Source organism: Dendronephthya gigantea, unplaced genomic scaffold, assembly GCF_004324835.1.
Source record: "Dendronephthya gigantea isolate DGI-Jeju-01 unplaced genomic scaffold, DenGig_1.0 000160F, whole genome shotgun sequence".
In the NCBI taxonomy this organism is placed as follows: domain Eukaryota; kingdom Metazoa; phylum Cnidaria; class Anthozoa; order Malacalcyonacea; family Nephtheidae; genus Dendronephthya; species Dendronephthya gigantea.
The window spans coordinates 175,565-197,135 of NW_021163170.1; the positions used below are offsets into that span (position 1 = coordinate 175,565).

Consider the following 21,571-nt stretch of genomic DNA (forward strand, 5'->3'; position numbering starts at 1 on the left):
CTTCGATCAAAAATTACTCTAAAGCGCAAGTCGTCCATTAATTTGGCTAGCCATATGTACGCACGGCGTACCTATTTTTCAGCATAGTAACTAAGATTATTTTGTAGGCTTTTTCTGTTCTTCAACATATATCGTTTTATATTGTGATATTGATTCCTCTCGTCATCGTGTAAGGTAAAGATTTACAGGTAGCGCAGTCGACTATAGGAAGCCTGCTCTAAACCATAGGGGCTTGCATGTTTAGGATTTCGCCGCCAAAACAATATATACTCTGCGTAAGAAATAATTTCAATATTTGACAAACAGCATCGCGCAAAATAATAAAGTTTTCATGACATCTAAACCGCCAACTAATCATCACATGATAAATTGTAATTCTCACTATGACCCCAAATTTGCCACAAACTATAATGTCATCTAAATTTCACCTCAATTTGTTTCCAAGGATCATTTTACATTCTTGGCTACCGCAGGGGACGCACAATTTTTAAACCACGATTGTGTGTGTCGAGAATCAGACGTGGATGATTTAAAACGTGAGGAAAATTAACATGGCTAAGGATCATTGTCAAATAAGGAAGTGAAAGATGTATACCATTCGGCTTTCATTATATCAATCAATGTTTCAATCGGAAATATCTTCAGAATGTATTTACAAGTTTAGATAAACGGTTGAGCTATTTAAAGCCGTGAACTAAAATATTTCATTCAATACGGAAACTTCATTCCTGCATTCAGGATCAAGCACTGCCCCATGGAAATGTACAAATCAACAGAAGCGTTAGATATTGTGGAGAATAACAATATAGATACAGATATCAGGAAAAAGAATAAGTCACCAAAGAAAAAATCTTTTGTTTTACTTGGTATTTTATTGTGTATGTTTGGGATCGGAGCACTCGTGACGATCACAGTTCTTCTCTTTATTAGGGAGAATGAAAGTCTTTGTGATCAACCAAATAACAAACAAAATCTTCGAGTACGAGAATTGTACGAAAAGATACAATCTAAGTACGATGAAGTACACCCGGGTCCATTATTGAAGAGCGAAAATGGAGTAGCAACTGTTCAACGTTTATACATGAATTTCACTCCAGCCTTATACAAACTACGAACACAAGCAGCTAAAAGCTTGCTTAAAGAACTCAAATCGGTTGAGACTAGTATCACAATGCCCAATGATGAAAGCTTGACGTTTGAGTTGTACAAAAGATTTTTGGTGAATACATTTGGCGTTCCGGCTTATGAGAATAATTACGAAATTGGAGATTGGCTACTGGGACCAAATATATATTGCTGGCAGAAAAGTTGCGAACTGCTCTTCTTGTTAGAAGATGCATTAAAACAAATCAAGCTTAAAACTGTGCATGATGTTGAACTAACTTTTGATTTTATGAAGAAATGTAGCGAAGGGTATAGACAAAGAATTAAGAACCTCAAGAATGGTATTTTAGCTGGTATAGTTCTTCCTGATGTCGCTTGTCGTGCTGGTCTCGAGAACTTTAAGATGTCCCATGTCTCGGTTGCAAAGAAAGGCCCATATGGTAAGAATGAGGAAAAATATAATTATCTTCTTATTTAATTATGACCTGCTAATTAGGATGTTGAAAATAAAATGTGATCAAATATGAACAGCAAAAATGAATTTTACAGATGGTTACAGATGGAAAAGTAGCTAAATAGTCAAAAATTGTAACTCTTTTGAAAGAGTTCTAAATCTTAATTTGAATCGTATTCTAACACGATATTTCCTAGCAATAAATAGGTTGGTGTTCTGACATTACAGATTAAGATCTTTATAAAACTGTTATTTACGATTGTGTCACTGACATTGGTATAATCAATTTGGAAAATGAAATCGAAAACAGTGAAAAACATTGTGGAAAACTAAAGTAAAAACATTACCCCAAAAATGCAGGAAATCGCATTTGCGGGACTCAGGAACTGATTTCAAAATTCCTACGCCCCTTTGCATCATTGGTCTACGACAGTACGATATGTAGGCCATACACAACACAAAGGTTTATTTGGAGTTGGCATGGTAAATATACTGCCTCAACATCATATCCTAGTGCATAATCTTTGAAAATAGAATATTAGAGATGACACATCGGTGTCTTATTTCAAAATCAAATGCAATGAAATACTTTATCGCATTCCATTTGGGACTGTAAGTTTCCTGTTAGGAATCAATTCAAATCATGATGAGCTTAGGCGTGTTATGCTTATCATTGGATCTAAGAATAAAAAGAAAATTGCCTCGAATGTACAAAAGATATTTAATAATTCGGCACCTTTTATGCCAGTCACACTGGAAGACTGTCTGCAGGAACAAACCATGTTAAGAATGTCATACAGTTCAGACATCATTCGTTGAAAGAAAACTCAGTTGACGAAATTGAATTACTCCACGATAATACCATCTTGTCTGTCAATCCACGCCCCATTTCTAGAAATACGGGAAAAAAATTCAGCCCTGATGAAATAAACAAACGAGACATGATAAATTATTTAGGATTCATGCATTTTCTATCTAACTAAGTGGCCGTATCAACGTAAATTACGTAAACGTTTATCCCAGAGAAGTCTTGTATTAATTAATATAAATGGTTTAATGATACCCGAATATGTTATATACTGTTAAAGTCATCATCGCCCAAATATTACAAATATTTGAAAAAAATAGAACTACCATAAATAGAGAGTTTACAATATTAGGAAATGAAGAAGTGGATATCTTTATACAACAGTGTTAACACACTTAAAGAAGTGCCATTCTTTCATCAACTGCGCTCAATCATTTACATTAAGTGGTTTATTTATAGAGTTAAAATCCAACATGTTTTAAGTATAGTTATGAAAGTAAATCCTCTTGAATTGGTCATGACATGATAATAGCTAAGACAATTAGGACTTATGAACATTACACATATTAAATGAAACATATTGAGACTTGTATACACATGATTTTCAGACTTGCTACGAAAATAGAAGGCGTTCCTGGGTTAGGATCCCAATATTCCAACAAACTCTATGTTATAATTATTGAATCATTGTAACACTAGGTCACTCTAAAACATGTCAACATAAAGGTTCGATGATTATCTATTATTTTTCAATTTATCATAAGTCTTGACATGCGCTTGTCCAGATATAAAGAGAGGTGTTTGAGCAGAGAAATCCGGGATACAAAAGCCGCAAATAACCATGTCAGGAAAGGCTGCACATTGCCAGAAATTTGGGACAGGAGGCCACTGTGTCATGCATGCATAATTAGAAGAATAAAATGGCGATTTGCATTAGTAGAAATTGATTAAATTCAGAGCGAACAATAATATATTTCGTATACTCAGTATATATCAGATATATTCCGACGATCTTTCTTCTACATAAACTTGGCAACAGTTAGTAATATAGCTCAGTAAAAACGTTAGTAAAGCACTGCTCTGAAGCTTACCATAAAACTTGTCTACTGCCAGGCTGACAGCGGCCTTATATTGGTGGTGTTATCTGCACGTACGAGTTGTGTAAGTTCGTCAATTTCGACAAAATTAGTGCTAGACTAGCTATGAATGATAAATTCGACTAAAATCATCAAATCATCGTTCGTTTTGTACTTTAAATTTCTCGTTTGTCTTGGACTTTCAAATTCAAAACTTTGCAAAATGAACAATTTTGCAGCTTTTGTGCCGTTAGTTATTTGAATATGCATAATGAGAAAAACTATAATAATTTGCATTTGAATGCATAATAATTATGATAAAAAATTATTAAAGACAATAACAATTCAACAACCTCTAATGATAATTCCGGCAGTTCAGACAGTTTAACATTCCACAAGTCCCACATTTCCCAAGATCTCTTTCATAGTGAGGATTTAGCTGAATTCAGGGTATAACTTCAAATATGTTTTTTCTTTAGGTATATTTGATGAAAAATACATTGTCGAATTATTAGATACGGGTGCTTTACAAGGAATTTCGGAGGAGGAAAAAGGAATTTGGAGTAAAAAACATAATGTTACAATGGAGCAGTATTTGAAAGACGGTTTGCTCAACCATGTTGGAAGGCCTTTGAGTGAATTTCTAAGGTAATACAATTTAGGATTTAGCAAGAGATATAGCAGGTCGACCTTGTCGGAAAGAATGAGTTTCTAGTTAATTTAAATCCGGCATCACTGCATGGATTTTGTTATTTTAAAGGATAAAATTACAAACAGCAATATTATTGTCAAATACTTTTGAGTTAAGCAAAGCACTATTGAAAAAAAGTAAGATTGTGAAAACAGAAATTAAACAGCAATGAGTGTGACTGTAAAATTAGTTTATAAATATATGCATGCACTCTAATACAGTTTCTTTATTCTTAAGGTACTTAGAAGACGATTATTCAACTCATTGTCCTCCAAGCAATATCTCAAGTGGCTTTGCCTCCCTACCACTTCCCTATATCTACACGAACGGAGTAGCAAACTTGAGTAAACCAACCACTGGCCGTCTTCCTGGTGCCAGTAAAAAATTTAATGGTAGCTCTGCATATCTCTTATTACTCAAACATTTCACAACATATGATATAACTCCTGAAGAGGTTCACGACATGGCAGTCCATAAATTAAACGAACTTTACCCGCAGGTATAGTTTATAAGATGTGGTAAGGAATTTGAAAAACGCAATTTGCATTGATGATATCCGCCATTGTGTCCATTATGCAGGTAGTAAAGATTGCAAAAGACAGGACAAAAGAAGATGATGAGTTTAAAGCAATAGAGAAATTTCGCTTGCAACTTGAAAGTGATGATTTTTTCTACAATATTGAAAATGAAACTAAATATTCTGAGCCCTATATGAAATGTTACGATGAGGAAACGGCGCAAAAATATTGTCCTGAAAGATGGAAGGCCATGACTCAGTGGTTACAATCTGCTAAAGTGGTAAGTGCCTTCTAACAAGGTTTCTCAGTATCAAGTGTTTCTCCTCACAAAATTCAGTATTATTCCTATATTTTTAGAAAGTAAATAATCTAAAAAAGATGGTCCAGACAGCATTTTACGTGAAGGGAGAGAAGAAAATATTACCTGTTTGCAACGTAACCGTTGGATTTGACTTTAGTCCAGCGATTCCTTATCATAGCTATAGTGAGGGAGATGATAAGTGTTCAAACCTAGCGAAAATATTTATACCATTCTTTCTGGAAAGACCTGGACCCAAGTATGAGGAGATAACAGTCATGGCACATGAAGCTTATCCTGGACATCATCTTGAGGTAATCTTAAGTATGTCATCGACGGTTGAATCAAAATCTAGTGTGATACTACATGGTGTTTATAAATATAATAGCGTTTTAGGACAAGAAAGAACGGGATTTGTTTTTCTGGGACAATTTATTTGTCCAAATGGATTTTTTTACTCTTCTTTAGGTTCAAGGCGTAAAAGAACATTTCAAAACTAAATGTGATCAATATCGAAAATGGCTATTAGGAAAAAACTATTTTGCTGCATTTAGTGAAGGCTGGGCAACCTACATCGAAAAAGACGTGGCTGACACAGACATGAACTTGTACAAAAATGATATGCAAAGATATGGAATGCTAAAACATCAGGTATGAAGGTTCATGCATCCAGTAAAACGTATGCATGGGACTTTTATGGTCAAACAGAGAATATTAAGATTGTCTCTGGCCCTATACAAAAGAAAGTACGTAAAGAATTAAAAGATTGCCTAAACTGTTCAATAGAGGTTATTATGAAAGAAGTGAAAAAGCACGCTAGAGCATATAGAAGGACGCGACAAATATGACGTTTTGCCTGATCAATCATAGCGTATTAATAGAGTTAGTCAGTTCCCAACTATATCTACGGCTTCCACTAATCACATGCAGGGAGTGGACAAAACAGTAGTCCTGATTTAAAAAGACATACCAGCATGGCTTTTTTTTACGTATGTTGACTTTATGAATCACATACAGTCGGGAAAAGTTGCTACATACAATATGAGACTTTAATAACAAAAAAAATGAAAACGTTTATAAATTAGGTTATTTACGTGTCTACCCCCTGTAGCCTGACTGGTACAATTGCTCATGTACGATAGACACAAGGCGCCAGTATTATAAAGGCTTACTCACACTTGAGTCTAGCTCAAGTGGAAGGCCCTCAATGAAGACTGAATGTATAAGTGGAATTCATAAGGAGCACTTACTCTTCAAATATTTTGTGAAATGTTTGAAAGAATATAATATTTTTTGCAATTGCATGGTACTAAGATCACTGAGCAAAAGTAGCTACTGGAAATACAAGAAAAAGGAGGGAGTAAATAAAACTATTGGGGAGCTTTATCGGAAGAGTTGTAAATTCCAACTCATTTATAAATTTACTCATTTATTTGCTATAATTCCAACTCATAAATTTGCTATAAATTTAGATTCTTGCTGCTTTACGAGCTAAAGTTGATGTTGGTGTACATTACCTGGGAATGAAACGCCAAGAAGCAGTTTCATTATACGAGAAATATGCCTTGGATACAAGTGACGGTATACAGAAAGAGATCACGCGGTTACAAAGCGCGCCTGGGCAAGGTACAGCCTACATGGTTGGAGAAAAAAAATTTTCTGAATATCGAAATAAGGCTAAAGCGAAACTCGGAAAGGAATTTAATGTTCGTGATTTTCATTATGAAGTATTAAGACAAGGTGAACTACCCTTGCTTTATATGGGCAAGATGATTAATGATTACATACAGAACATAAAGAAACACTAGTATCACTATATTGTACATGCAATAACAAATGACTGGAATTGAAAATATACATATTATATATATACTGAATAGAAATAACATACAATTCTACATTGGAAAGACTATATAAACAAGACCAGATACTGCGTATTACGAAGTAAAAATTCCGGTGTTTATATAGTACACATTTTGACAAAATATTAACTTAAAATCTGCCTTTTTTATTTAATATCAATAAGTCAAGTAATATACAGGGAACGGGTTAAATCTGCCAGATTTGTAAGATCTCAATGCAACATTGTATAGTTTGGGAAAACCATTTCTTATCATCAGTCGTTAATAAAAGAGGCCGATGTATAAAATAAATCAATATAGATCATTTCCTCGTGTCGTGTAATAATAAAAAATAAAGTTGTGTGACACATGTTGTGTAACAACTTTTTCTGGTTTGTCATTTCATTTTTCTCTCGTGATAAACCTTCATCACACTAACGAACAGTGTAAAGACTTTTCATTTTTATCGCACCACATGTCCGTTTCAGATTTATTCGAAATTTAGTCTCCAAATTAAATATACGAAAAGGTTGTCGCAATCATCGCTTAAAAAGGTGGGAAGAGATACTGAAACTATTCGTTTAATTCAAATAAATACGGAAAGAGTAAGTATTATATAAACATAGAAAAGACCAGTACCTCAGAACAACATTTTTGCAGCTTTCAATGACCCAAGTGACTGAAATCTACATGACTATAATATAATGCATGGAAACGTGATCGTTTTAAGCTACAATAACTGACATTAGTTTGAGATACCGTTCTTTTTTTGATTTTATTCGTTGTGAAGTTCACAACAGTCGCAATTAGCTCAATACGTATAGTAGCACACATGCCCACAAAATAATAGTTTATAGAAATAAAGTTCAATAACTAAAATTTTCGTTGCTGAATGAGCCACGCCCACAGGTATAGGTGACCTCTTTAGAATTTTCCCAATTTTACCACATTGCAAACTCATGGAGCCACACAAAACGCAAATTATTCGAGACACGTGCCTTGCAATGTGTGTTATGTTGCTTACAAAAAGTCTCCGTAGCTAGCACGAGCTGCTTGAGTAACCCAAAGTAATTAGGTCGAGTCGTTGTTATGTGGTGAATACGCACGCGCCAACATCGCTATGCGCCGAACAAAACAATATGATAAACACAAAATGATGGTGAACGGAATTGATAAAAAAAAACACTATATTGTCTTCTTTATCGTGTATCCTATGATACTTTCATGGATATTTGAATCATGATTGAATCCTTTATTCTATACGTATAGAGCTGATATTTGCCATGGAGGACGTTCTCAACGACTGAGTTGCTGCGAGCCATTAGGTTTATATATAACGTTTGAAAAGATAGAAAAACAATAAAAATAGAAACGTTTATACTTTTGGGGACATAATTTTTGTTATAATCAGCTCATAATTATCAAAAATCAGAGCAGGTCTAGTTCACAAAGATCTATAAATTGACGTAAATATGAAGCCGTTAAATCTAAAGAGGGTAACTGTACATTTGGAAAAACATCTTGTTCCTATAGCCACCTCTAATCTGCACTAGCAATCGTCCGTAATCTGCATACCCAGCTAACACAAAACGACAATAAATAGCGTCCTTTCCTAAAAGGACTGAACAACAAACAAAATAGATACAAATTTGAAAAAATTAGTCACATTTATTCCAATGAAAAATGGAATCATTATCTGTAGTTAGGAGGAAACATACTACAAACGTAACACTCATTACGAGGTTTTGGTCATATGCACATGCTTCATTTGTAAAAAAACAGTAATAGCGAAACTAATGCAGGAATTCGAGCTTGCTTTGAAAAAAAAGACAATAAATTGGAACAGGAAACTGTTTCATAAATGGAAATGGAGATACTAAATATGCAACACGCGACAGAATCAATGTTATTGATAATGTTATAATTAATATTTTTATTATTCAACGGGCTCTCTTCTAATCAAGCTAACAATAAACAATAACAATGTCGCGAGCCACGAATGAAGTGCACAAATAGAGTAATAAGAGAACACTAGAACGCCACGCGACCTTTTCAATATTTAACACAGGGGGGTCATACAAAATCATAACCAAGGTTTGCCGAAAGTATTATGACTCGATTCAATGTCTTTATTTAGATCATCCACACTCGTGTGTTTGTTTGCTCTATTTTATATTCACGGATTATAGCTATGAATAAACTATTGTATATGGCATATACCTTGTGCATCTAAGTTAAAAGAAGAACGCATTCATCATTCGAAAAGAAAATTTTCTGTTTTATCATCTTAATTGCAACACTTTAGACAATACGAAATCAGCGTGCCATTGTATCATATTTATACCTATATTTATTCATTCATCAGCACTTCAGAAATAAAAAATTCCGAGGAGCTATTCTGTTTAATTTCCGACTTTCGGTTAAAAGATGGGACTAGAAAGACTTAAACGAAGAATTAAAGTTTCTCTTTTCTAAAAGGAACAGATGGTTTAACTCATGAGACCAAACATTAAATCATTAACATGCCAGTTATTCGTTCCCTATTTTATCTTCACCTTGGGATTATAATCATAAATGAAAACCATAAATATTTCTCAATAGGTACATACATGCACCTGTCTATATCTTTCTATATCATTGTTTTTGGTTTGCTCTCCATTCATGTCTTCGTAAAACACAAGCATTTACTAAAATTTCTTCATAACTTAACCATAAACCCAAAAAATTCTTCATATAATTTGCAAATAACAATTTGCAATCAACTTTAATAATTGAAACTTTTTCAGCTCTCGTCCGGAACTTTTCCTGGTTAAGGGCATATTATTGACAAACTTTAATAAAGGTTTTAGATTAAAAAACGTTCTCAAATTTCAAGACCATTGAATAACGAAATAATGAAATACGTAGTTGATTGGAACTGTTGGAACTCATGTTTGACCCTTTTTAAATATTTATAAGATATTTCATACTACTTCAGCTGCAAAAGTGTCTTAAAAAAGAAATGATTACGTACATCATAATAGTTCATAACTAGCTTAAATTTTATCAATAAATCTTAAATGCCTGTCTGGATGAATAAGAGATAAGATTAAATCACAGATCTTTTTAGCTTTTAAAGACATAAAGATACGTGTTCAAACGATGCATGTTCAATCCTCGTTCATCAGGCTGTCATGCAATTTCTATATATACCTATGAATTATCTAAGCTAAAAGTCGTTTGAATTGTTTCAACAACCAGAATATAAGATGCATAAGGTTCATAAAGAAACACCGCAAAACATATAAAGAAGACCAATCTAAGAAGACCAACGGAATGTTTGCTCAAGCAATTTTCAAAACGTAGATAAATTGCTTGCATTATTAAAACTACTAGAAATTCCTTCCACGTGTATTGCTTTCTTTAGGAAATGGTTGTCTTTTAGAAAGTGATTATTTTCTCCTGTTCATGACATTATCGAGATCTAAGCTTCATACAATATATTATCTGCCTTAGCCATTTTACATGAGTCCGCATCTTCATTTCACTATACATGTGAATGGAAAACAAATATTCGTACAGACTCTCAACAGTAAAGATGTGTTTTTTATCATAGAACAAGATATCTTAGGCCGAAGTGGTAGAACAGAGAATACTGATATTATTGAACTATTATTGAACCAAGACAAGGACAATAATTTCAAATGCGCGCCATTAGATGACTTATATTGTAATTGTCTTGAAAACACTTAGTCGAAGCTTAAGTGTCAATAATTAACTAATTAGAAGTGTTCTTTCGATATCATTAAATAAATTATTACCCTTGGATATTATAAATGAGTTTCTATACATTTTTGAACAATCAAAATGTCTATGACAAGTGCTTCATTGCTTAATCACAATTTTTTAAATGCTGCTACTTTATTCTGCGCAGACTTCCTGGCGTCTCACGGCGCTATACTCTACGGCAATGCTTAAACTCTTTTTAGAGATATCTACAAAATAATCTATAACCGACCATTTCTATCCATCAACTGATGTATTCCTATATCCCCATGATAAATCATCTTGTACAACTTTGAATATACTTTTAATAATATCTGCTGAAATATTTTATCGTTGCATGAATTGATATTAGGTATAGTTATACAGTTTTAACGAAAGATTTTTACATAGGTGCATACATACAATTTCATATATCTCTTTATCAATAAAGATGAAATATTCCGTATACAACACATGCATGAACCGGTACGTTAGAAAAACATTATATAGAAACTGATAGTTACAAAATTTACTCGTCAAAAAGAAAGGCACATTAACGACAATTGATGCTTCAATAAACATGTTCCAGTTTATTTTAGGATCAGTAAGCAAGGTAGTGAAACTGTGTTGTACATGCGACAACATAAAGTTAGTCAATAAATTGACGCGGTAAGACAGCCGTGCCAACCAAATATACTCTTTTTGTTACTTTGTCTGATAGTAAACCACAACTATTCAATGACGCTGCCATCGTTTTTTCAACTTAACTGCAAAATATTAAAGATGCAAGAGCCGTTAACTTTTCCTTGCTAAAAGGTTGAGCTTCATTAGTCATTACACTACCACAAGAAAAGACCTTCACTTTTAAGTATTTTTAAGGTACAAACCACATGCAGTAGCTTATTCGACGATACTATCCACAAATCTATAGTTGCCCTAGGAATCTTTTAGGGACCCGAACAGAACTACATTAACACAGGCTAGTCGATAATTCTGGTAATCCATGCAGACATTTCAACACTGACTATGTTCCTCACTAGGTCTGGCAGAGTCTTATGGCATCCATGATTAATAAGTACAAAGATATTGCAAAGATATGGCAGGTGATGTGACATACAGGGGGTGATTTAAGAACTGAGTGTACTAAGTGTTCATACAGACATCATGCTGGGGAACGCGTGCTGTCTTTGAAATCATCACTAATCCTAAATAACCTCGCTCATTAACTCTTCATATTAAATGTATCAGATTAAGCATTCCAACTAAGTATATCGTTATGTAGGCTACGAGACACATGAAATATCCCATCCACAAGTCTAGGCTTAGTAAACAATACCGGAGTATATAGTAAATATACAGATGTGCAATGTGGATGCAATAATATTATTCTTAGCATTTGAAATAAACTACACGACAAGCTTGTGTCGTTCTGCATGAGCTTCGGTTTGATGCATTCCTAATTTAATGTCGGAGACTGAAAAACTGGAACTAAATAACTAAGAAGTTACTCGTCAAAACAACATAGTATTGTTAAAGCTTGTCATAGGCATAGCTCCCTCTGTTACTGACACGTGTATTATATGTTAAAACATTTTTTATGAAAATGAAATTGTTAAAAACTCAATCTCCAGTATAGGAAACATAAAAACATATCTAATTCTGTCTTGTATTAAAAATTGAGCCGCACCGATTCCTGATGCACCGATAATTTATGCAACAGTTCAACAGAAGCTTCTGTATTGATTTGTATCGTTTTTTTCTTAAGCGAAGAGAAGTAAAGAAGTTTCTGATGCAATATCAATTATACCTTCACAACCAAGTTTTCAGCAAGACAAAATAGTGCCAGAAATATTTTATCGCCAGAAGGCTTAATAAAATGTTTGCGGCTTTTTTATAGGATTTTTAGTGGTTTGTGGTTTATGAGAGATAGCATCGAAATAATCTTGCGATCAAGATAAAAAGTAATGAATGCAACTTAAAAGTCTATAAGGAAACATTTCTAAAATAGAATATTGATATTTTGTTAACACCCATGTATGCAAGCTTTCTATCATAAAAAAAAAATTAACATAATTTTCCAAGAACATGCACGTATCATGGGTAAATGCTAAAAATTACTACATTTCCTGAACTATTATAAGCATCGTTTATACACGTACAGTGGATTTTAAATGACTAGAGTATGCTGAATGTTTTCAACGTTACCCACTATTATAGTTAGTTGCTATGCAGGAGCGCAAACGATCTCTTGTCAAATGTCGGTAAAGAACTATACAATCCATGCATGTGTACACTATATGAGATTAATTAATTTGTCTGTCTGTTTGTGTTGCAATTCTTGTCGTATACTGCCAACACGCTGTACGATATCCCGCGTTGAAACAAAGAAAACCTTCAATACATGCATGTACACACCGAAACATGCACGACCCCCTCTCTCTCTCTCTCTCTCTCTATATATATATATATGTATGTATATATGTAGTCGAGTATTTAAATTCATCGCTAACCCTAAAATTGTGTCGGTAGCACTCTTTCATTAACTGATGACCATATATATAGTATGGATGTTTCGTACATAGTTTAGAAGTTAACTGCATGTAAGACTATACAAGTATGTCGCGGTGCGAGACATAAATAACATTCTGCTTTTTATATATATATAGATATTATATATATATATATATATATGTATCCTTATATGATTTTCAACAAACAAACCAATTTAGCTGGTTTGGTCGTGCCTTCGAACAAAAGAAAACTTTTTTTACTATCCAAATACATCCATAAATGCATGTTTGCACAACGTTTACTTGTTCGCAAAATGTATCGAGGTTGAAATAGTATGTCAATTAATCGCATATAGAGTTATATCAGGATTTGCATCGACCTTATAATAAGAGAATTACCGATTGCTGTTGCGCAAAAAATTCTCGCTCACTTTATAATTATCATAATTCTTGCTCTGAACTAGGTTGAAAATGCGTTTTAAAGTATATACATGCAGGTTCCGTAAACGGCAATACACTCATCAACAGACATCATTGTAATTATAAACATATCCTTCAGTCGATCCGATATTTCCTACACGTTTGTTGAAAAGCATTGAGTATACTGCAATATTGTTTTTAAACCCCAGAACTATTTTAATATAACGTCAAGCTGTTATTACGGGTGGCCAGGATATTCAAATGTGTGCGGCATTGTCGTCTTTGAGGCTCGAGTTGAGCTATAACTCGTGAGCTTCAGTTTTAATCTTTGTCTTGTGGTAAAACGCAAAAAATTGAGCACATTATTATTCGCTTGATGAACATTAAATATTTATTTAGTTATATCAGTCTTCACAATTCGAACCAAAAAAGGTATAGTTGTATGGCTGCATATTTACTAGTGTTTAAGATAAAATCCTTGATTAGCCGTTGTACCGGAAAAGCGCAATAAATATATTTTGTTGTTTAAAAAATTTAAACGTGCAGTTCTAACACCGATATATAGCGTATATATATATATCCATCCACGTTTATCCGAAGAACCAGTTGTAATTATTCTATACACAAACGAATATATATAGCTACTTCATGTAAACGTTTACTCAAGACCGTTGCATCGTGGTACTCGAAATATCTGCTGCATATTTCACCGATTATATCTTGCATCCTTTATTTCATTATATCATTTCCTCCTTTTCAGTTTTTTATACGAACTCGTATTTAGATGAAAAGTTATACACAGTTAGTTATATGTTAACTTTACTCATTTTACGCAGCCTAACCCTAAACCTAAAACTGCAGTTGTGATAACACAATTTTAAAACTGCTTTGAAATAGTTGGATGCCTTTGCTGCCAAAAATTTCTCTTTCATTCGCGTTATATTGCATTTAACATTTTATTCGAATTTATCCCACACGGGACGAAGCAATCAATAAGTTTTGTAGCTACATCTCTCTCTAAATATTTGGTAATCAATTTCATTCTTCGAATCAAAGCAGTTTTACTAGTTGCATGCATGAGATAATGTACTGGTTGTAGCTACGTACAGCTAGGTATTCAGTCTGATATTTCATCTCATGTGTAGTCATCACTGCGTGCTTTCATTATTTTGCTTGCTGTTGTGTTAATTGAAATCGGTGAATAGCTGAGCAATCAAGAGTTCTCTCTAAATATTTAATGTTAAATCTTTCGCTCATTTTTGTGCGTATTCATGTTATTTTTAGAGCACAGCAACGCGGAAAAAACAAGGTTGTCTAATGAATGCGGTTGTCGTCTGCATACACGGGCCTTTGCGATTGTCTAACAAATATAACATTCTCTGTTTACTTGTACCTAAATGATTGTTCTAATGGCGCAAACAAACTTTTCATATTTCGTATTCTTAAACAACACACGGCGATAGCACTTTGATTGAAAAAAAGCCCGCGAGAGAGGAGTTTCAGTGATATTTTTATAGCGCTGTAATCTAATATAGTAATATATCTTTATCGCCACTTTTCCCGACACCTCATGCAAGTGATTCATGTCCCTATAATGAAAAATCCATGTAGTGTCGATTAACGCCAACACAAATCTTCAAATATAAGAACAGTTACAAGAAGTTGCAATGCAACACAAACATTTGAAAACGTATGAATAATGATATGAAATATCGTAAGAAGCTTTGAGGGCACGACAAATGTAAATCCTGATTATTACAGCTTAATTGACATTGCAGCAATGGGGTGCTCCTATTTTTTGTACCAAAATATAATTAGACTATGTGATTGAGGCTTTGTTATACGGCGCGTGTGCATGAATTAGAATAATGAATATTTGTATTTGTATGCAACAAACGTTCAGACAAAAAGAGCACACGCGTCATTAATAAGTCGCACGCGCCATTCACATTAAGTCATTACGAGCTAGACTCCTCTACAGTCAACATCTCAAGAAAGAAGAGACAGAAATATCGCAGGAGGAAACGCAAAGAATTTCATTTAAAAAATAACAAATAAATCTCGAGAACAGGAATCACAACGCCTACACCTTCATATACGTCGAGTTGAACCAGTCCTGCAGTCCAAATACGAATTTCTTCTTCAAGAAGTTAAATAGAGCACTCTCATAGTTGGCGGTGCAGTCAAACAGAATTCTACAATAACTGAACATCAAGGACCGCCTGACCAACAACCTTTCCTTCAACCAGTTCTATAAAGTCACAAAAACAGCAACAACAAGCTAACGACTCGCTGAAAATGCCACGATCTTTCTTAGTAAAACTCCGCGCAAAGAAAAGCAAATCTCCAGTCATCAAAGACAACGATACTGAAATAAATAAAGGTGAGTCAATATCACGTAGTATGTACATTATTATACTGTTAAACCCATTCTATAGAAAATTCTTTATGAATTTTGCCCTTGGGCAAAACACATTCTATTACAGCCACAGACAATGTTAATTATGCATAGCGTTAGTCATCTAACGAATTTAAAAAAAGGCAGACAACAATTAACATTTTAAAACATCTTCAAAACTTACATGCACTTGATTCAGTGCAAAAAATTCATATCTTACTCAGTTTTCCTACTTAACTGTGACAACTTTACTTAGAATCCTTATTGAGGCACAACTTATCAGCAAAAATGCGGTTTCTGGGTTTTTCAGAACTTTTCGGTGTTTTTTCAAGTTTCTAAAGTTTTACTATGAACTCTTGAAAAAGGGAAAAACAAGAATTCTTTCAATACTAAGGCTTTTACATTTATTCTTTCAGAGTTGACGTCAACAGAAGAGGTTTCTAAACCCCTCAATTGGGGATTCCTGCCAAACTTCATGCGTCCGTTACATTTAAACGTTCTTCAACCAACGTTCACATTTAAGAATAAAAGAAACCAATCCAGCCCAATAGCAAAGATATTTGACCCTTTAACCGTAAACCTCGCATGGCCCTTTGTCCCGAAGTTGGACACATTTGAGACGAAGCTTATCAACGAAAGAGCCGCAGTTGTTCCTAAACAGACAACAGAAGAAGCGATTATAATTCCCTCCCCAACAAAAAGCGATGATAGCGACCCGCCCAATGGTCCTTTCTTCCCCTTTCAGACAACTTCTCGCCAGTTACAAGAGAATGTAGAACCACAAACGCCTCGGAAAAACACTCGACGAAGACGTGCTAATGGCAACAAAACATTCTCTTGTCAAATCTGCGGGAAAGTATTCAATGCTCATTATAATCTAACTCGTCATATGCCGGTCCATACAGGAGCCCGCCCTTTCAAGTGTAAAGTCTGTGGTAAAGGTTTCCGACAAGCTAGTACTTTATGTAGACATAAAATAATTCATACTCAAGATAAACCTCATCAGTGTAAAGAATGTGGGAAAGCTTTCAATCGCTCATCGACATTGAACACACACATGCGCATTCACCTTGGATATAAACCTTTTGTTTGTGACGTGTGTGGAAAAGGTTTTCATCAAAAAGGCAATTTCAAAAACCATCGTCTCACACACACTGGAGTCAAACCATTTCAATGTCATATTTGTGGAAAGGCATTTCATCAAGTTTATAATTTAACATTCCACATGCATACACACAATGATAAAAAACCTTTTACTTGTGTGAAATGCGGAAAAGGATTCTGTCGAAACTTTGATCTTAAAAAACACATGAGAAAACTTCATGAAACTAACTAAAAAATCATATCAACATTGTTAATAAATTTAAACTAAAAAGAGCGCGAATGAATGTTCCAAGCACTTGTCGATTTCTAATTCTGTGATCAGTAAGACAATAGAAATTAAAAAATATATATTATAGTGTATTAAAAATATTCAAAACTGAACTAAAAGCCGTGTTCTGAATATTCATCTATGAAATGAAATAAAACTTAACTGACCTCGAGTAATGTGTATAAAAGTGGTTAGTACAATATGTTACCCGCAAAAAATTTTTATGTCAGTTTATGCATCTATTTCATTGAATATGCATCTATCTATACCTGTATATTTGTAATACGAATTAGACCTGCTTTCAAATTATACATTCTTAGTCGCCTATTCAAATTAATTCATAAATCATTTTGCAAGCCACATGCAAACTATACCAGTATAGTTAATTGGAACACCGTTTACTGAATGTAAACTCATAATTCAAATTTCGGTCATCTCACAGCTACAAGTGCAGCTAATGTCTACCATGTTTTAACACAGTTTGCTATCGATTCTATTAAAAAATTCAGTTTTCTGTGGGTCTGCTGGATATAGACATGCCCACCACACAAATGATCAAAACTACGATATTCCGCGTTCGGTAACTGATTAGCTCTACTGCTTATCAAACACATTTTAAACTTCACTTACTATCTTGGCTCGTCTCTCCTTTCCGGTGATGACGTTATGATGTGGTGCAGGACATGTATTGCATGCAACAAAGCCGACGTTTTACAGCTTTTATAACTTCTTTAGCTGCCAGTCTTGTTTGAATCAACTGATGGTTTGCAAAATGACTTCATGCGCTTCAGAATTCACTGCCTTTTAATATTTTCTCACACTGTTGGCTGAACTCGGTTTTTGAGAGAGAACACTACAGAAATAATACATATATAATAAAGTTACAATTTGGCTAATTTCCGTTTCAAAACCGAGAAGTTTCTTATAAGATTATAATTATAATGTTAAATCTCAGCTGTCAATATTGGAGTCTTCTATTTTCAAACAGTTCACTCCCATCGTAACAACAGTGATCAATATATTGTTATTACCGTCCAATATATTAATTAAAAATCTATTCATGGGCAAATGAAGGTTGTTATACAAGAATGACAACCAAATAAAAAAATTGAATTTGTCAATATAGGACCGTCGCTTTTTTCCTGCGGCGGTTACTGGTCATTGACTGCATTTTCTCAAGCAAATTCACAAACGAATTACAAACTGAATCCTCGTCCCTCTTTTCCCATCTTTGCCGCTGGTAGCTATTCCTTCACCAACTGATTGAAAATTTCATTTGTTCAGTAAACTGTTTCTAGCGGATATTTTCTTATTCAGAACACAACAGCTTAAGCAACACAACCCTTGCATCAAAACGTCAAAAAGTGTATAGGTAATTTAAAAGCAGTTGTATTAAGTGTGTTTTCAGACACATTTTTATATAGCCATACTGATCAACAAATCCATTGACCATTCTAGTGATTCTACATGACTGTAGTGTCTGTTAAATCCACAGATTCTGGTGCAAGAGATGCAGGGAATATGTCATCTAGGCATAGGAAATTATGTTTTAAAGCTTCTGCAACATTCTAAGACTTTGGGCTTAGTTGAGTCATAGTCGCAAGACCGAAAAAATATTTACAATATATATTCAATAAACTCTAACTTTTGGTGTGAATGAACAATGTTTGCAACCGTTTTTGCGTAAAATCACAAATGAAAAGGCTACAGTAGATAAAGAAGTATTGCACAGCGAAATAAAAAAAATAATGGAGAAGGAAGTGGAAGCTATTTAATCTATGACGTCACCGTAGCAACGTCACGGCGTGTGTGACGTAAAAGGTCCATAGTTCATTGCGTGTCTTCCTTTCTAATTCTTATATTCATCTACCGGCAGAAACTTACAATTTTCTTACAAAATCCGACAAAATAGAAGCTTTATCATAGAAAGAAGCAATGTTTTCTGGCTTATTACAAGCAGCAAAAAATAGTCCGTTTTCTAGTCCTGTTCAACAGGCACAATGTGAAACAAGAGAGCAGAAATCAGTCAACATGGCGGCTGCTGCTTCAGGTATTAAAAGTTGGTTAAGATTATGAAATTATGCCTTTCTGGACCTGCTGGTGTTTTACTAAACTGGGCGTATTTAGCGTTTTTCACCGTGGTTTTTTAATGTGATAATCGAATATGTGATTTTGTAGCAAAATTTTATGTTAGTCAATACTCAATAGTATAAAACGTTGACCGTTTATTCAATTTCTTGGTGAATATTATTAATGCCTTGGAACAGATCATTTTACTCGTACACTAAATACATGCTATTAAATTCAGTTGAATTTTTTTAAAACTATTTGAACTTTAGATGAAAGTACTGTGTTGTAAGTGTAGTTTACTCTATTGTACAATGTACATACATGTTTGATTTTTCCATGTTTCTCCACTTGTCTACAGAATAATATTCTTGTTTAACATATTGTTGACAGAAGTTTTATTTTTCACCTAAAATATAAAAGAACTAGCCATGTAGTTCAAGCACTTATTATCAACAACACACACCTGTTTATATTATATAACACCACCACTTTGTTTTTTATAAAATTTTCTAGAGGAGTACAGTTGTGAATTTGGTGATTCCAAATATTATGCTTTATGTGGCTTTGGTGGTATTCTAAGTTGTGGTTTAACACACACGGGCATTGTTCCACTTGATCTGGTCAAGTGCAGAATTCAAGTAGACCCTGTAAAATATCAAAGTCTTGGTAAAGCTTTCCGTATAACTGTTGCTGAGGAAGGTGTTAGAGGTCTTGCTAAAGGATGGGCTCCAACATTAATTGGTTATTCTATGCAAGGACTCTGTAAATTTGGTTTCTATGAAGTATTTAAGATATTCTACAGTAATATGATTGGAGAGGTATGTATATTTTAAATGTTATCAAGTGATTTTTATCCTGAAACTCAATTACTTATTAATCAATATTTCCATTTTGTTTAGGAATATTCATACACCTGGAGAACTTCACTATATCTAGCAGCCTCAGCAAGTGCAGAATTCTTTGCTGATATAGCTTTGGCACCAATGGAGGCAGTCAAAGTGCGTATTCAAACTAACCCTGGCTGGGCTAACACTCTAAGGGAAGGAGTACCAAAATTATTGAAAGATGAAGGTATTCGAGGGTAAGTTCATCATTTGTATGTCAATTTAAACGCTATTTTTAATTACTTATTCCTACCAAAGTTTACTTAAATTTTAATATAAATATTTCCATTGCAGATTCTATAAGGGCTTACCTCCACTTTGGTTACGACAAATTCCTTACACAATGATGAAATTCTCTTGCTTTGAAAGAACTGTTGAGTTCCTTTACCACTATGTTGTTCCGAAGCCAAGGTACTGAGTTAGAAGATGATGCTTCATCAATACCAAAATGCCAAGTTTAAAGAGGCTTTGTTCTTTAGGCTGTCTTTAATTGCTCCAAAAATGATTTTCATCTGTTTTCTTTTAGGAATGAATGTTCCAAGTCTGAGCAATTGGTTGTGACCTTCATTGCTGGATATATAGCTGGTGTATTTTGTGCTGTGGTATCTCATCCAGCTGATACTGTTGTATCTAAACTCAACAACGATGTTGGTAGTTCACCATTACAAGCTGCAAAAGAACTGGGCATGAAAGGTATATTACAGGGTGAAACCTGATGCATGTTCAACCACAATCCTAAACATATTATTTTTTATCTTACAGGTTTATGGAAAGGTTTAGGACCTCGTATTCTTATGATTGGTACCCTAACCGCTGCTCAGTGGTTCATCTATGACTCCGTAAAAGTTGTCTTCCGGTTACCCCGACCACCACCTCCTGAAATGCCAGAAAGTTTAAAACAAAAGCTACAAGCTCAATAAACATTTCAAAGCTTCATAAACACTGTGCAGTAGCGCATGTGAACAAACCTGGATAATCTAATGTATATGAAATTATTTTAAAACCGTCGAGTCTATTAAAACATTAGGAATTTTTTATAAGGACAATAATTGTATCTAATTCATAATGTAAACTCATTTCTGAAAAGTGAAGTGATAATAAAAAGCTTCAAAAACAGCATATTCTCCCGACGAAGAAACCCTAAGCATTTTAAATTCCTCATGTTTTGTCAGAAAAAGATCTACTTTCCCATCGTTCTGGTGTGACAACATGCGAGGCAGGCCCCGTTGTCCACGTGTGCTCGTGGGTACCTTACGTTTTCTTAACTTACGTGTCCAATTGAATGTGACGCAAAAGCTCGGGAATATACCAGAGAGAATCATTTTTCTTGTCTTCTCTTATTGTCTTGTCTCAATCTGTTTCGCCTTCAAAATGCTAACTTCA

General features: G+C 34.1%; 3 protein-coding genes and 1 long non-coding RNA gene across 4 annotated transcripts; 3 read left to right on the plus strand and 1 right to left on the minus strand.

Annotated features, from left to right (window-relative positions):
* The first annotated feature begins 11 nt into the window (after positions 1-11).
* On the plus strand, positions 12-7,117 carry LOC114537573. The gene is made up of 7 exons (XM_028558633.1): positions 12-1,544; positions 3,922-4,090; positions 4,371-4,632; positions 4,713-4,931; positions 5,009-5,263; positions 5,418-5,600; positions 6,422-7,117. The coding sequence occupies exons 1-7, from the start codon at positions 755-757 to the stop codon at positions 6,755-6,757; spliced, it is 2,214 nt and encodes a 737-aa protein (XP_028414434.1). The 5' UTR covers positions 12-754; the 3' UTR covers positions 6,758-7,117.
* On the minus strand, positions 6,463-19,808 carry LOC114537577. Its single transcript, XR_003688601.1, has 3 exons — positions 19,626-19,808; positions 17,865-18,087; positions 6,463-6,582 (listed from the first exon to the last, which is right to left on the minus strand). It is a non-coding gene; the product is annotated as an uncharacterized LOC114537577 (long non-coding RNA).
* Positions 15,602-17,266, plus strand: LOC114537576 (fez family zinc finger protein 1-like). The gene is made up of 2 exons (XM_028558636.1): positions 15,602-15,847; positions 16,279-17,266. The coding sequence occupies exons 1-2, from the start codon at positions 15,763-15,765 to the stop codon at positions 17,196-17,198; spliced, it is 1,005 nt and encodes a 334-aa protein (XP_028414437.1). The 5' UTR covers positions 15,602-15,762; the 3' UTR covers positions 17,199-17,266.
* On the plus strand, positions 19,082-21,316 carry LOC114537575 (phosphate carrier protein, mitochondrial-like). Its single transcript, XM_028558635.1, has 6 exons — positions 19,082-19,284; positions 19,818-20,122; positions 20,204-20,385; positions 20,483-20,599; positions 20,715-20,881; positions 20,951-21,316. The coding sequence occupies exons 1-6, from the start codon at positions 19,170-19,172 to the stop codon at positions 21,106-21,108; spliced, it is 1,044 nt and encodes a 347-aa protein (XP_028414436.1). The 5' UTR covers positions 19,082-19,169; the 3' UTR covers positions 21,109-21,316.
* Positions 21,317-21,571: the final 255 nt, after the last annotated feature.